The sequence below is a fragment of the Bactrocera tryoni genome, unplaced genomic scaffold (genome assembly GCF_016617805.1).
Source record: "Bactrocera tryoni isolate S06 unplaced genomic scaffold, CSIRO_BtryS06_freeze2 scaffold_7, whole genome shotgun sequence".
NCBI classification, from domain to species: Eukaryota; Metazoa; Arthropoda; class Insecta; order Diptera; family Tephritidae; genus Bactrocera; species Bactrocera tryoni.
The window spans coordinates 14,643,771-14,660,886 of NW_024396366.1; the positions used below are offsets into that span (position 1 = coordinate 14,643,771).

The 17,116-nt window shown below is 36.9% G+C and overlaps 2 protein-coding genes across 3 annotated transcripts; one reads left to right on the plus strand and one right to left on the minus strand.

Annotated features, from left to right (window-relative positions):
• The first annotated feature begins 14,215 nt into the window (after positions 1–14,215).
• LOC120781797 lies at positions 14,216–14,745 on the plus strand. Its single transcript, XM_040114019.1, has 2 exons — positions 14,216–14,416; positions 14,471–14,745. Exons 1-2 carry the CDS (start codon positions 14,338–14,340, stop codon positions 14,743–14,745), a joined length of 354 nt encoding a protein of 117 aa, XP_039969953.1. The 5' UTR covers positions 14,216–14,337.
• A 601-nt stretch (positions 14,746–15,346) lies between these two features.
• LOC120781502 (putative ankyrin repeat protein RF_0987) lies at positions 15,347–16,896 on the minus strand. 2 transcript variants are annotated; one of them, XM_040113724.1, is made up of 4 exons: positions 16,747–16,896; positions 16,584–16,689; positions 16,347–16,527; positions 15,347–16,290 (listed from the first exon to the last, which is right to left on the minus strand). In XM_040113724.1, exons 1-4 carry the CDS (start codon positions 16,857–16,859, stop codon positions 15,629–15,631), a joined length of 1,062 nt encoding a protein of 353 aa, XP_039969658.1. In that variant the 5' UTR covers positions 16,860–16,896; the 3' UTR covers positions 15,347–15,628. The 2 variants fall into 2 exon arrangements, with proteins under 2 accessions (XP_039969658.1, XP_039969659.1); XM_040113725.1 differs by having other exon boundaries at positions 16,584–16,896.
• Positions 16,897–17,116: the final 220 nt, after the last annotated feature.

Below are 17,116 nucleotides of genomic sequence, written 5' to 3' on the forward strand. Positions count from 1 at the left end.
ATATTTTTACAAATGATGTCGATAAGGTAACACTTATCATTTGACAGTTTAAAATTAATTTTTTATTATTAAATAGTCATAATTCAACAATAATTTAAATGTATAATAAAAGCTGTTTTTGCAATATATGATATAAAATAAATGTGTACAAACGAATTAGTGATGTGTTAGTGTATATAAAATTGAAAAATGTAAGTGCAAAATTAATTTTAAATATAGAAAAAATGTTTTTAAAATATTGCAAATTTTAAATTTTAAACGCAAATATTACGAAAACTATAATCTTCCTGCGGCTATAAACATATATATTCGTGATCAGGAGAATCTCCTCTATCCGACCATACCAATTTTTTTCCCGAAATCCTGGGACGGTATACTAAAGCCGACCCAATTTCTGTAAGGGTCTGCCGAGTCCCCGAGAATAAATGTAGAATTTGGAAATAAACTTTCCATATTACTTTCCGATGTTCTATAAAATGCTGACCTTTTTAGCACTCTAGTTGTCTGTAGGTAATTGTATTACTTAAATACCGTACATACATGTACATCACTGTTTTAGCAGGAATTTTGGCTTTTCCGGACTTCGTAGCAAAAGGGGTTCGTTCACTTTCTTCATATCTTCCTGTAAAAAATACCCTTACAGAAAAGTCTCATAACAAAAACAAAGCATACCTATTAAGTAATCTAAAGTGGTGCGGCTCAAACAAAAGTGTGATTTGAAATCCTCATCTTCAAAATTATCAATGGCGTCCACAAAATTAGAGCATTTCGGATGCTCTATACGCTCTTGTTCTGAATCCTCCGATGACGAACTTGATTCAGCAGCTAAACCAGCAAGGATGGTCAATATTTCCTTATCCTCTTCATCATTTGAATTTGTGTACATAGTACCAAGCAACTGGAAAATACGCAAATTTAATTTTGTCTTAATTTTAATTTAAAATCCCTACTTACCGCATCTTTTATAAAATTTTCCATTTCGTGCACTTCTATACTTTTCATTTATATACATATTTTTCATTTGTTTGCATTTTTATCTGTCAAAATAAGGGTTGTCGTTATTGCCAACTACTTTTTTTGAGAAAAATCATAGCTATTGTGAATGAAAAAAGCATTTTAACTGGCAATGCCTCTAGTCCAATATACAAGCTATGAAAGCTTATGACAAGACAACGTAATTATGTTGACTAAGTCTTCCCTACAAAATAAGCTGAAAGCTTAATTGGGTGGTCAAATAAAACACGCCTAGTGTTAAAAATAATTACATTAAATAAAAAAGAAGGCTAAAGCATTAGGATTATAAAAATTTCTCATTTGCATTAAAAAACAACAATATTTCAGTATTCCTTTCGCTTAATCTTGACCGACGATCATTTACAATCTGCCCAGCTTTGGAAAAAATTCTCTCGTAAGGAACGGAGGAGGCTAAACCACATGAATACTTTTTTGCTAATTCTGCCATTTTAGGGTATCTGTATTTATTTTCAAGCCGCCAATGAAATGATTCGCAACTAACCAGCCCATCTTCCAAATAGCGCTGAATTTCAATAATGGCTTTTGTTTCTACGCTACTAACTATGTGGTTTATGTTCATTAGCGTATTTATCGAAAGAACTCCATATTAATATTGATTGTTTTACATTTTGTTCTGTTCTTTCAGTCTGAAATTCTATTTCTTTCCTTTGCATTTCTATTAGATAATGTTTTATATATTTTTTTATAATTATTAAATGCTGCCGATTCATCAGCCAACGCCACTAATTTGAATCTGGGGTCGAGAAAAGTATCTATCGTAAATGTATTGCTGTGTTGCAAACTGCTAAAACGTTCTCTAATTACATTTACAAAAATTTCAATCATTTTTTTAAGGTGTTTGAAAATATTTCAGTTCGCAAGTGTCTATATATTGGTATTACCAGTGAAGTCTTGCAATACGTTTCACCCCTAATGCTTACTGTAGCATCTCTAGATGGTTTGCAGTGCAGTGTGGAGTTCCACCTCGTTTCAATCTGTTTAATTAATTTAGAGGTTCTTCATCAGCATTGTCTGAAACAGCTAGCAATAGATTGTCGTTAATTTTCCAATCACTTACGATTTGTTGTATCGCCTCACCTTAGTTTTCAGCTCTATGATTTCGCTTTAGTTGAGATGACGATAAAAGTACTGACGTTAATTCAAAATTTTCGGAGACATAATGTGCCGTTACAGCAATGAAATTAGATGTGTTGCGCGATGTCCAACAAACATTGGTGATGCAAAACTTTTCCTCTTTCCTAATCATTTCTCGCACTTTAAGTTTACATTCCTCATACAATGCAGGAACCTTTGATTTTGAAATCACACGTCTGCCAGGAATGTCATAAGATGAATTTAGGGCTGTTACAAATTCCCGAAAACCTTTGCCCTCAACTATAGAAAAAGGTTGCAAATCCCCCGTAAAGAGCTGCAACAATAAATTGTTTGTAATTTCACTTTTTGATTTTAGCCGCCCGACATTTGAAAGCTTGGTTTGAGTTAAAGGCTTTGGTAATGCAGTAGAAGTTGATGAAATATCCTCTTCAAAAGTAATAGGCGCATTTTGCGGCGCTGGCATTTTCCGGCCGCAAAAACATTTTCACAATACCAATTTGATATAATTTCAAAGTTATATTACCATTTCCAATTGAACAGTAGGATGCCTCCGTTCCATATGTTTTTTTAAATAAGATGTTGACGTTTTATACGATATTTTGAATTTACAAATATTTTATTACGTATAAGCAAAATGATTTATAACCGTTTCCTATAAAAATTAATGTAAATGATCTCTTATTGTTTAAGAAGCATATTTTTAAGTCACAATAAATACAATATATGAAGTTTTTTTTTCAATAAAAGGATACTTAATAGAAACTATTTAAAGTAAACGAAAACATACTTTTACAAATATTTCGTTACTTATATTTACAGTACCAATATATCTAATATATAAAATATCCATGTCACAATGTTAGTTACCGTAGTCCTCCGAAACGGCTTTACCGATTTTTACCAAATTTTATATGCGTATTCAGTAGGTCTGAGAATCGGCTACTATCTATTTTCCATACCCCTAAAAGTCGGAAAATAGGACAATTCCGAAAATTAACTTCTTTCCACAACTTTTGTTTTTTAAATTTTTTTATTTTGTTTTTCAATATTTGTAAATTATTTGAATCGTTCAATTTGGGTCGCTTGCTTTTTTATTCCGGCTATTCAAAAGGTAAATTATTGAAAATTATTCAGTGAAAACTTTATATGTGTTTCACACAAAGTGATCAATTACTGATTGAAATTTGCTACGAAGTCACGAAAAGACCGCGCTAATATCGGTCGGTGTTCTTTTTTCCATCAACGTATGGCAGCCCAAGCAAGACAAATGAACGAGTACTCCCAGGAGTCATCGTATCCTACGTGTGGAATTATGGATCGCTGTCAGTCAGCAAGCGATCATCACGATGTTGCAGCACGACTTTTCAAACAACAACTACGATGTTTGATGGACTTTATCTTGAAACAACGTATATGTGGTGCTGTTAGATGCTAGATGTACTCTATTTAGTGGCAAAAGAGAGGTTTGCCACATGCACGCATTTTTTTTTGGATGGTGGATGGTGGTTACACCAGATGAAATTGATGAAATCATTTTTGCGGAAATTTCTGATGTAGAGAAAGATCCAGTATTATACGAAGTGATGAAATCCAATATGGTTCATGGACCTTGCGGACACCACATCTCACTTCATATCAATCAAAATTGAGTATTGCTGTTTGGTGAAATCGATCAAATATGTTTGCAAGTACGTTACCAAAGAAAGCAAAATGGCGTTTATTGGCCTTGAACGAGATGAGATCAGAAATTATCAAATGGGTCGATAAATGAACTGCAATGAAGCGCTTTGTAGCATATTTACTTTTGCAATTCATGAACCTTTTCCGACTGTTGTGCATCTCGCAGTTCTTTTGGAGAAGGCCAAAGTGTGTATTTCAACCCAAAGAATTATGTACAGACAACGGAAACACCGCTCCGATAAAATCGACATTGACGAGTATTTTCTCGACCTGCGTCAAGGATCCATTTGCGAGAAAATTGCTCTATTCGGAAATGACTTGATATTATACATGAGATGCATCGTCGAAGAAATGTTTATACAGAAAACAAGGCCAACCAATAGGTGGACATTCAGGTGTGTTCTTAACTAATGCATTAGGATGAATTTACACAATCCACCCGAAAAACGACTACCTTCGGTTGCTATTGATTAATCAACGGTTCAACTTCATTTGAGTCATTGCGTACTGTGAATGGTACGGTGTGTGTAAATTACAATTGCTGGAAACTGGTAAACGCTGGAATCAAACGATAGACGATGTGATAGCTACTTTGCATGCCACTGAAGTTCGCACACTTTTCGTGATGATCATTTCAACATATCAGCCTTCAAATCTGTGTCAATTATGGGATACCAAAATTACATTGCCGAAGACATTTTACATTGTATTCACTAATAATTGGAAATGGGCAAATTCCGGTCATCTTGACAATGAAGACGAAGCCGTGAATTATCCAGTGGAATTTCCAAATTATTTGGAGAGGCTTGATATGCCGCCGCTTCATTTGCGTCTCAAAGTTGGATCTGTCATTATTATGTTTCGCAATCTTCATGCGCCGAAACTGTGTAATGGAACAACAACTGATTGTGATGCAGCTATCGAATGCTTGATTCTACGAGTTCCTATGAGTTCTAACGATTTGCCATTTCAGTTTAAACCTATACAGTTTCCAGGGAAAATTGCATTTGAAATGACAAGAAGTCAAGTGTGTGGCATAAATCTGGAAATGCCATGTTTTTCACATGGCCTGCTATACGTAGCGTGTTCATTAGTTCGAAACCCTTCCTCTCTATACATTTACGCACCGAAACAGAAACAAAATAATCTTGTTTATCAAGCTGCGCTACATTGAAAACAATCTAGAAAAATCGCAAATAAATGATTTAAACACAAAATATAGTACATTTAATTTTTTTTCATTTCAAAACACACAATTTCACGCAAGAAAACGCTTGCGGGGTCTGCTAGTTAATCAATAAAATTCTCAAACGTGTTAATGAGTCCGGCTTCTACGCTGTAATTTTTGACGAAACTCCATATACAGCTGGGAAGGCTCAGGAATGAAAAAATAATTTTTGCAATACCATTTTACGAAATTAACTGACGAATAAATGTACAATCGTTTGTATATTTATAGTAATATTGTAAATTTAAGGTTTAATTATTCATTGGAGAGTATTCAAATGAACCTGTCATCAGGGAGGATTTTGTGACGTTCATAGATACTTTCGGTGAACTTATGAAATATACTTATTAAAATGAACCAAAAGACTCTTTAGGTACTGATCAAGAACCGAGCACGAATGCAAATGTATGTATTGAAGAAAACAACCACGAGGAGATATCACTAACGGGAGCTGTGTTAGAACAGATGGTCATGAAAGATATGGGGCTGGATGTTCGGAAATGCATTGCAATAGGTATTGATGGTTGTTTTGTTACGTTGGGAGATTTCGGAGCCGTGAAGGAAATACAAAAAGAAGCTACAAACGCTGAGATGATATCATGTTTTTCCCATTAATTGAACATCAGCATTTCGAAATTTGTCTAAATTGCTTTCTTTGGAAAGATATCTGAAATATTCAGAGAGGTTACAACATTTTTCCAAATTTCAAGACCGAAACGTAAGACTGCCTTAGCTCAATTCTTGGGCAAAAATATTGTGCAGTTTTGAGAGACAAGGTGGGTACAAAGATATGATGCCGTTCTTCAATTCACAGTCGCCCTTCCAGAAATCGGTCAAGCAGTGACAAAAATAAGCGACTGGAAGAACAGAACGAATGCAGCAAAAGCGTCGAATCTAGCCACAGTTTTGTGCAACTTCGAATTTATTATTGGAATTTTCTGTCTCAGTGATGTTTTGACACTGACGCAGACACTTAGTGTGGTTCTGCAATAGGAATAAAGTGACCTTGCGAAAGCATCAAACGTCATAACAACATTGATTGCAACATTGAACACACGAAGAATGCATGCTGATCATCACTTTAATGAAATTTTTTCAAATGCTACACAGATGGCTGAAATATTAGATGTTGAAGTGAATAAACCCAGAACATTTGGTCGTCAGAGTCATCTAAACAATCATCCATCTCAAAGCTGTGAAGGTTTCTGCATACATTTCACTTATTGATACGGTCATGCAAGAATTAAAAACGCGGTTTTCCGATTTTTGACATACATGTGGAAGAAAAGGATTTAACTGTACTCATTAAATGCCTAGTTAAACGTTTTGAGAAAATCTTGTCAGGAAACAAAGAACTTCAAAAAACTCAACTCAAAGCAGGAGTAGCACTTTGGCAGCAAGAACGGATAATGAAAATGACTACGAGAATACAAGTGCTTTCTGTTTTAGAAACCCTCAGCACTTGCGTTAAGGATATATATCCGACGATTCATATCCTCCTTCACGTACTCGGTACTTTGCCAGACACAAATGCTGGCGCCCTCCCGAAATTCTAACCTGTATCCGCCCGTAAATATTGATATAAGTAATAAAATTTTGAATGTTTTGTCAACAAAAAAAAAATTATTTTCACATTATTCAAGTTTTTTTGAATTAAAAAGATTCCAAATATATTGAAATTTACAAAAAAAACATCAATTTGGCTATATACAATGAATTATAAGCTATTAGATATACAACAAAACTCATATAAAATCATTCATGTCAATTCTCAATCATTTGAGTAAACTTAGCGTGTGATTCTGTACTGTGATACAGTCACAAGTCCCTAAATTTGAGATTTTAAGTGACAGTCACAAAACTCTATTACATTTCATTATTTAGAGATATTTTTATACTTGAATGAAAATAAATATGTCCATAACAAATACTAAGTTTTCTATAAGATAGTTAAAAAACATAATTACCAATAAAAATTAAAATATATGTTTGTATGAGAATATTTGCTAAATTTATGTAAAATTTATTTATTTTGAACATTTTGTATTTGAGTTGCTTACAAAAAATATATATAATTTACCACTTCCCTTTTCACTTACTTTTCACACCCCCTCCGGAAAGAATACTTTCAGAACGCAAAGTTTTACTAAAGCAGGGATCACAATTTTATTTAAGGCTGATGGTAAACGTTATAATAAAAAACTCCCTGGTCGGATACCAGTGGAGGCGTAACAATGTAGGTGTGTAAAACTAAATTGATGGAATCACTGGTCGGATACCAGTGCAGGTTGAATGTTTATGAAATTATATAAAAAACTCGAAAATATGATAATATCGGTTGAACTGCTGCGCGCTGACCAAAATACGGAGAAATGCCAAAAAAGATGGCCGATGTTTTCTAATCGAAATTCGTGATCGAAGTGGTGTGTTCACTTCCAGGATGAAGCTTTTTGCTCGGTGGTCGGTGGTGGATTGGTAGCTGCGTGTATTGGTGTATGTATGTGGTGTTTTCTGCTGCTTCCAATTAATGTGTGGTGTGTGGGGAAACTGCTGTCTTCAGGTGTGGTGTCTGGGCCAGTGTTCCTTGTGAGTGGTGTGTTGCGTGGTGTAGTGGCGCGTGAGTGCGGGAAGCTTAACTCATTTAGCCATCCCGGCGCCCCCAAGGCGAATGTTCAGACTAGCAATCGCTGAAGCTGCTGCAACGTTGCCACAACGTTGCTGAACCCGGAAGTACGTCGATGCTGCGGCCTTTGATAACACCTTATCGAGGCTACATTGCGCTGACGGGACTCAGGGGGAGGTGCCGGTCTTCGCCGACGTGCCACACGGCTAGTTTGCTGCGGTGTGGTCGTGCCGCGGCTGCGAGGTGCAGGTGCCCGGCCGACCTCACGTCAAACTAGACTAGAGATATAATCTCGAAGTGCGGTGGAGCAGCGTGTGATGCTGCCTGTCACAGATGTGGCACAAAGCCCCTGAATCACATTCATGAGTTGCGTGCGTGGGCGCCAGACAATTGTGGCAATGCGCATGCGCCTGTGCTATTTGCTGTCGTTGTATTGGTGACAACCCCTTGAAGAGCCCACAGTATTGCCCTCGGTGGGGGTGGCTCCGCTGGTGATGACGGTGTTGTAGTTGGGGCTCGTACGATTCTACGAGCGGAAGTTGACGGTGTTGTTGCGGTAGTTGTTCGGGGTGCCAGTGTTGGGGCAACCACAGGACGGGGCACACTGATGGCCGATCGCATTGTTGGCGTTGGAGGTCGATTATTTTCTGCATCCATATTTGCCCGTATGGAGAAAAAGTCGTGTTTAGTTGCAACTCATTACTATAGATTATGAAATTGTGCGAGTTGTAACCAACTTTATTTGGTTTGTCAGAGTTTGTGATCTACCCATTATTTTGTAGTATCTTTATGATTTATCATATATGCGATTGATTTCGGTTTTAGTTATTAGGCAGATTTTTCAATTTCTGCGTGTCGGTATTATTGTACGGAATGTTTATTATGCGCATTTTCGTTATTATCTGCGGTTGGTAAGAAGCATAGTTCAACGAGCGGTCTTGTTAGAGTTCCTTTTTGAGTACGGAGGTCAACTACTCGTATGTGACCGTCGGAGCCGTGATGTAGCTTCTCTATGCGACCCAGCCGCCATTCTGTAGGGGTGAGACAGTCTTCATCTATTAGGACAAGATCTGCAAGCTTTGGCGACTTTTCGGGAGTTTTCCAGCGGTACCTTTTGTGAAGGTCCTTTATATACTCCTCCTTCCATCGGCGGCTGAAATCATGATGAAGAATTTTTTCCCATCTATTTAGTAAGGAAAGCGACTCCAAGCCTGGCTCAGATATGGCCAGAATGGGTGTTCCTTTGAGAAAGTGCCCTGGTGTAAGAGCTGTTAGATCTGAGTGATCTTGCGAGAGTGTCGTCAATGGCCGTGAATTGAGAACGGCTTCAATACGAATTGATAATGTTGTAAATTCTTCAAAGTTAAATTTGTAGTTTCCAGCTACTTTTTTAAAGTGGGATTTAAAGCTTTTTACCGCTGATTCCCATAAACCACCCATATGAGAAGTGCTTGGAGGGATGAACTGCCATCCTTTGGGAGCGTACTTTTGTACAATATAAGGTGAAACTTGCTTGATAAAGTCCACAAACTGTTTTTCAGTGGCTCTTTGACCTCCTATAAATGTCTTGTAATTGTCGCTCATGAGTTTTGACAAAAAACCACGTCCTCCGACGAAGCGAGCAAATGCCGCGAGAAAAGCCTCTTTTGTCAGATTAGTACATAGCTCGAGGTGTACTGCTTTTGTCGTAAAACAGACAAAGACAGCCACGTAGCCTTTCATTAGTGTGGAAGACTTTAGCATGGAGGCCTTTATTTGAAAGGGCCCAGCAAAATCGACAACTGTGATAGTGAAGGGCAGAGCAAAGTTGCACGTTCCGGTGGAAGTGCTGCCATAATCCGCGTTCGCATCTTTTGCTTATGCATAGTGCATATCTTGCACGGAAAAATGCATTTCTTTATTTTTTGATGGAGTCTTGGGATATAAAACTCTTGGCGGGCTATTTGTTGCATGAGGCGGTGTTCTGCGTATAATAATAGTACGTGGACATAATTGAGATATAATGTGGCAAGGTGCGATCTCTCTGGTATAGAATCGGGATATTCTGTTAACCATCGGGGGCCATTCCACCAGAGGGTGGTGGTGGCAAGGTGCAGAGGTTTGCACCTTCTTGTACCTAGATCAGCAGGATTGTCAGCACTGGCTACGTGTCGCCAAGTGGCTGATCCCACTAGGTCAAGAATTTGAGACGTTCGATTGGAGTTATACGTCTTCCATGCATGTGGTGGTTTTTCCAACCAGGCTAATACAGTCTCGAAATCAGACTAGAGATATAATTTATTTTTTGCCATATTCAGTTGCGTTTGCACTATGGATGCTAGTTTGGCAAGTAGTAGTGCACCACATAGTTCTAGTCGTGGTAGACTTATTGTTTTTAGAGGAGCCACTTTTGCTTTTGCAACTAGTAAGTGGCGTGTGGTCGCCTTGTCGCTTTGTGTGCGAACATATATGGTGGCGCAATACGCCTTTTCAGAGGCGTCACAAAAGCCGTGTAGTTCGACTTTGTGCTCTGGGACATAATTTACCCATCGTGGGATTTGTATTTGTGTGATATCGTTTAGATTGCTCGCGAACTGGGGCTACTTTTCTAAACGAAGTGGTTTTACTTGCTCGTCCCAGTCGGTCCCATCTAGCCATAATTCTTGTATCAGGATTTTGGCTTGTATCATAATTGGCGATAGCCATTCTGCGGGGTCAACAAGTTTTGCCACAGAGGAGAGAATTTGGCGTTTTGTAATGGTGGATAAAGCGGATATGGACTCAGTTGTGTATGAAAACTGGGCCGATATCGCATTCCATTGGATGCCCAGAGTTTTTGTTGTACTATCCTTTTCGAAAACAAGGAAATTAGTGTCCAACAAATTTTCTTTTGGTATGTTTTTTAATATAGTTGGGTGATTTCCCGTAATCTTTTTTAATGGAAACCCTGCGGTTTTGAGGGCTTGGATTACCTGTGATAATGATTCGTATGCTTGCGGAAGACTGTGACTTCCAGACAGAATATCATCTACATACGTTTGTGTTTTTAACACCTGGGTTGCCAGAGGAAATTCTGACTTGGTGTTTTCAGCTAATTCTTGAAGTGTTCGAATGTTTTTCGCTTGAAGTCGCGTAGTGGACTACTGGGGGATTTTCGGAAAATAATTCGCTGAAAATCTTGATCGTCTTTATGTACGACTATTTGTCTATACATTTTTTCGACGTCTCACCTTTTCTAAGTAGGTTTTTTTCACATGGGCTTACTTCCTCCATGTGATCTAAATGAAGGTATTCTTCTAAGACACCATCATAATCTTGTTTCAGCTCACCTTTTCTAAGTAGATTTTTTTCCATACTTAGAAACTGCTGTATTGCAGAGGTGCGAGAGTGACCTAAGGCGAGTGTGTTAGGAAGTTGTTGCTTAACTGGTAGTCGTACGACGTAGTTGTGGTTTTGTAAAAGTCCTCACAATACTGATCTTCCGGGGTTGTGACTGATATGAGGGGGAATTCTTCTAATTCCCAAAATTTTTTCAATTGGTAATTGAGGTACTCGTTTGAGATTTCCTCAACTTGAGTTGTCATTGCTGTGACTACTGCACTTAGGATCCAACCGAAAATAGTCTTTTGTGCCAAAAGTGTGTTTGAAATTTTCTCAATACCTTCGAGTATTATTTGTGGTATGAGATCGCTGCCTAATAGAAGGTCTATTTGAGCGGGGGTGTTGCAGTTGGGATCTGCTAACTTAAGGTGTGAAACCTTTTCCCAATGGTTGCTATTTATATAATAGCTTGGTAACATATTGGTTAATTGCGGTAAGACTATAGCTTCTGCTTGAATTCTTATATCCGCTTGGGGGGAAAATAGGGTAATGGGACAAATTTTATTAGAGTTGGCTTGTTTTGTTGGCAGATTTAGCCTATTTGTGCCCTAGACGCTATGAAAGATCGTTGCGATCCTTTGTCTATTAGAGCTCTGAGCTTAAACAGTTCTCCTCGATGTTCGATGGAGACGACTGCTGTGGGTAGTAGTACCCTACTTTGATTTTCGCTATGTAGAGTTTGAGTTTTTAAAGCCTTTAAGCAGCATGGTGCTTCTTGGCAATTTTGTGGATTTGGCACTTCGGGATTCGTTGTTGCAACTAAACCCGTGGCTCTCTTGATATTTGCGCTGTTTGAGGGTAAGCTGAAAAAATTATTTATATGAAGCATCGAATGGTGTCGTTTATGACAATAGACGCAGTTAAATTTGCTTTCGCACTCTTTGAGTGTATGCGCATGTGACAGACAGTTTTTACAAAGTCTTTTAGTTTTCACGAAATTGTTGCGGTCGATAATATTCAATTTTTTAAATCTCTCGCAAGATTTGAGCTTATGCCCTCCTGTACATAGTTCGCATGATCTATATTTATTCTGTTCAGATGAGGACGATTGCGCTTTGAAGAAGCTTCTATTCAAATTGTTGTTGCTATTGGCTTGGAGCTTGTGGAGCTTCTATTGAAGTCTTGCTGAATACCTTTTGGTTTACTTGTATTTATTTTTTTTGCCTACCCTTTCTGCGATTTCGTGCTGGGTAGTGAGAAAATCTTTCATTTGTTGCCACGTTGGGCATTTTTTACGAGATGAGAGCGATTGCTTCCGCAATAATAAAGACTTTTCTGGTAATGCTGCTATGCATATATTTACCAGTATACCAGGATCCCAGTTGTCTTTGGGAATGTTTTGTGTCGATAAAATCGACAAACAATTGGAAACCGTGGATTGAAGTTTGATAAATTCTTCACTGGTTTCCTTTTGAATTTTTGGCAAGTTCATTAAGATTGTTATCTGCTTATCGACCAGTATTCGTTCATTCTCGTATCTTGATTTTAAAGCTTCACAAGCCATATTAAAATTGTCGTCATTTAATGCGAACTGTTTTACTATGACGCCAGCTTGACCTTTCGTTTTGTATCGGAGGTGATACAATTTTTGTGCATTACATAATTTTGGGTGGTTTATGTAAACGGCTGTGAACATGTCCCGGAAGGACGGCCATTGTTCATAACCCCCATTAAAAATTTCTGTGTCACATGCGGGCACCTCGAGGTGGATGCCTGAACTTGCTTTTAGACTTTGTACTTGTGCCATCTCTACTCGCGGAAGTGGAGCAGGTGCAATTGCTTTAATTAGTTTCAATTGATCAGTAAGATTCTACTATTGCGTCATAAGAAGCTTGGAGACGTATCCAAAAATTGTCCAGATTTTCTTTTTTGATTTCTAATGCTGATTCAGAACTATCTTGAATCGGAGAAGATGAAAATCGAGTGCAGTATTTTATAAAACTGTCACTCTCAGCAATAAATTTACTTGCCTTTTTTGTTTTGTAACACCATGCTTTGAGCGTGTAGCTTCTGCAGGTGTACATGAACTTTTTTCGTCCGAAATCATTTTTGGAACTTTCAGTAGTTGTGAAGATTTAGATTCTTTAGAATCTGCGTTCATTTAGAAAAAATAAAGTAACGAAATAATTTCTTTTAGTGTAAACTGATTGACTTTAAATGAAATTGCTGACTGCAAAACGATAATAAAATTTAAATTTTTTTTTTTGTTTTATTTTGTTGATTGGATTAAATTAAATAACGCGTTTCGTTTTAATTAATCTCGAAAAAAGTATAAAAGTATTACCGAATTTATTTATTATTATTTAATTGCTAATATATGCAATATTTATTTTATTAATTTGTTTTGTGTTTGTATGTCTTATAGGGTATACCTATAGACGAAACCGTTGGTATGTTTTTGCAACTTTTTTTTTTGTTTACCGAACCGTTTAATGGGTATGTAATATTTTGAGGTACCCTCGTAGGGTATAATCAACGTTCCGTATATAATTATGTACTAGTGTATATGCAAGCGTGCATATCTTGTTTCTCAGTGGAGCGAACGCGGAATGTATGTATTTCTTATAATAGTAACAAACATCAAAACGACCTTTTGTTTTAGTAAACAGAATGCAGAAACAACCTTGAGGTGAAACAATTGAAATACACTATCACTACAACAAACAATCCTAAACAAACAAGTATCAAAACAACATTGAGTTTGAATACCACAACAACCTTATCTTAAAACAAAGCAATTGTATCTAAGCAAGCATAATATACATATGTAAACAAACCTAAACAAATAATATAATCTGTATCTTAACAAACTATCAACTAGTAATAAGTAAACATACTAGTTAGTATAAATAGAAGTAAGAAACATGTAATAAGTTAGTCTTAATAGTATAAATAAAGAGTACACATTTCGGTGCAGCTCAAAATATATTCTTTTGACTCATTTTTATTTTATGTAAAAATTAACTCGCGCATAAACGGAATTGAAAAACGAAATAATCGGGTGTGCACTTCGATTAGTAAATGTGCACTCTTTGTATATCCCGTAAATATATATGTACGTATCAATGTGAGTACTGTCTATTGGCCTGTACTCAAATGTTCTCAAATAGTTTAGTTTATAACAAAAATTTATAAGGGTAATCAGAATCCGATGCATCGTTGCATATGCCAAAGTGTAAATGTAGCATTATCCAATAGATCGTGAGCGACTGTTTCTTTATATCTGAATGCAACCCTATTCATTGTAAAATTGACAGCTGATTTCTAGTTGTAAAATGTGAAATAAAATATTTGGTAAATATTCTCAGCAGCAATCATGCCAAGGAAAAGAGAAAGAGAAAAAATTATTAATTATTTGGTAGAGAATACGGCAAATGATATTCTTAATATAATAGGTAAAAGTTGGTGACTAAATATCTTTTTATATTCATGGTTCCTTTTTTATACAGAAGTTGACGAAGATGGTGAGGCGGTCGATAAAATTTTAGATGAATTGGATATGAATGTTCAAGTAGTGCTTTCATGCCGGCGTGGAGTTGAGCATGAAGTCCCAAAGTCACCAGTATGGCGAAATGAAATCTTGAATAAATTCGACGAAAACCGGTTCCGCCAAATGCTTCGAGTAAGCAAGGAACAATTTAACAATATATTTCACCTAATTAAGAACGATCGGAATTCAATAAAGCACATTCCTCGAAACAGATTCCTGTGGATTTGCAGTTAGCAATTGTACTTTATCGTCTGGGCTCATGCGGAGAGGGTGCTGCATTGAAAAAAATTTCAACATTATTTGGTGTAGGAGATGGTGGAACTCTATCCATTATTACGAAAAGAGTTTTCAGTGCTATTCTAAGGTTAAGAGACTCCTTCCTTTTTTGGCCAAATGAAACAGAGCGATCAGAAATTGTCATGCTACGTATTCCGAAATGCCATTTTGCATTGGCTATATTGATGGTACGGAGATTAAGCTAGCAGAATCGCCAGTTATCGATCCTATATCATTCTTTTCTCGTAAGCACATATACTCTATCAAAGCCCAAATAGTTTGCGATTATAAACTTAAAATACGAGACGTAATGGTGGGACATGTTGGCAGTTGGCATGATGCGAGAGTATACCGCAGCAGCTCACTTTTCTTGCAAAAAGACACTTTTTTTCGTCACAGCAGTGGTTAGCTGGTGACTCAGCCTATCCTTTGTTTGAAACTATGATAACTCCATTCCGAAGTAATGCTCGAGTGCTAGACATAAATTCTCGAATTAATTTCAATTTGCGTCACAGTAAATTTCGAGTTCGAGTCGAGCATTGCTTCGGCCTATTGAAGGAGCGGTTTTGCAGTCTTAAGGAGTTCAGAGCACGCCTTATAAATAAAGAAAGCCACAATCTATGTTGTGATTGGTTTGTAGTGTGTTGTATATTTCACAACATACTACGAGAGGATGACAGCACAAACTACGAATATACAAATCTCGATGAGGACACCACGTACACTGATGACAACGGTGAGGAAAGCGAAGATGTACAACCAAACAGAAAAGGGGAAACTAAAAGGCTAGCCATACATTCATTAATGTTTGAATAAAAAAGTAAAAAAGTTAAATTTTGTATTACTTCATGTATTTCATTTTTATTTCGTACATAGCTATTCGTTCGTCTTTTTCTATTTCTAGCCTTTTCATTTTTTCATCTTGCTCCAATTTCATTTTCTGAAGTTTTAGCTCTTCTTTTTTCAACTCAATTACAGCTTTTGATAGTTCTAGCTGCTTCTCCAACTTTTCTTTTTCAAATTGAAGCTTTTCTTTTTCAAACTCCATTCTGTTTTGCTGGTAAACCATCAAACAAGCCGCTGATGTTTTGGGAGCCTGCATTTTCATATTTTTAGCCATGGTTTTAACTGATTGTGGAAAATCAGCCCCAAGTGGGAGTGGTTGCTGCGAAACTGTTGGCGGTGGAACGGCTGGCGGCGAGGCTATTGGCGGTGATATTGCTGGTGGAGAGATTATTTGTGGTGATATTGCTGGTGGGTAGATTATTTGCGGTGGAAATGCTGATGGCGAGGCTATTGACGGTGAAATTGCTGGTGGAAAGACTATTGGCGGTGAATGTACTGGTGGGGAAATTGTTGACAGTGAAATTGTTGACGACTGTGGCACGATAAGCAGCAAGTCATTGCCCGTGTCGACAGCGCAGAAATTATTTTGCGCATGCGATTTAGCTCCGAAAATTTTGTTTAGCCGATTGTAATGGGGGCACATTTTCTCAATTTTGTCTGTAAAAGATTTAATCATTTAAGTTTCCAAAGCACTTTCAATTCTTATTATTTACCTTCAAAACTGCCAACGCCCACATCCATTTCATCAATTCCAGCGCCAGTTGAGGTGCGATAATCATTCGCTTTATTGAATGTACTTTTTAGGTGGCGTACCTTCCACCGCAGCAAGTCCCACGTGGCTTCGATCCCCTTAACCTGAATGCATTTTTTGTAAAAAAATTGTGCTGTTGGAGCCTAATAAAAGTAAATAAATAAGCATTTATACAGTTCAAAATTCTTAAAATGTTTACCTCAATTTCATCTGCTTCCTCCAAAAAATCCAAAAGCTTGTTGATTTCTTCCTTCGTCCATTTTTTGTTCGGTCGCTCCCTTTTCACTTTTTTATCGCTCATTTTGCTGTAAATAGTTTTATTAAGTTTTAAATTGTTAATTCTTTCAAATTACTTTTCTTACCAAAAATTTTTCCTGACGCGCCAAAAATCGAAACAAATATGTATGCAAAAGAAATCAGCTGTTTGAAATGCTATACTAATTTGCACATATACAATAGGGGTTGAGTGTAGCATTTGCAAAACACATGTAATTTGTTTTTGTTTAAGAACATGGTGTAAAAATATTTTGCACTTGCACCGAAATTTGCATTTGCAAGACCATTTGCACCGGATTATGATTACCCTTATATATATATACGTATGTTCAATGTGTAAATATATCAACGCATGTAAAAGATTTGTGCATATGTGTACATATGTAATTTTTTTTGTTTTCTTTTATTTTGAATTATTTATTTATTTGCTTACTTATTTAAGGCAATCCTGCTTAT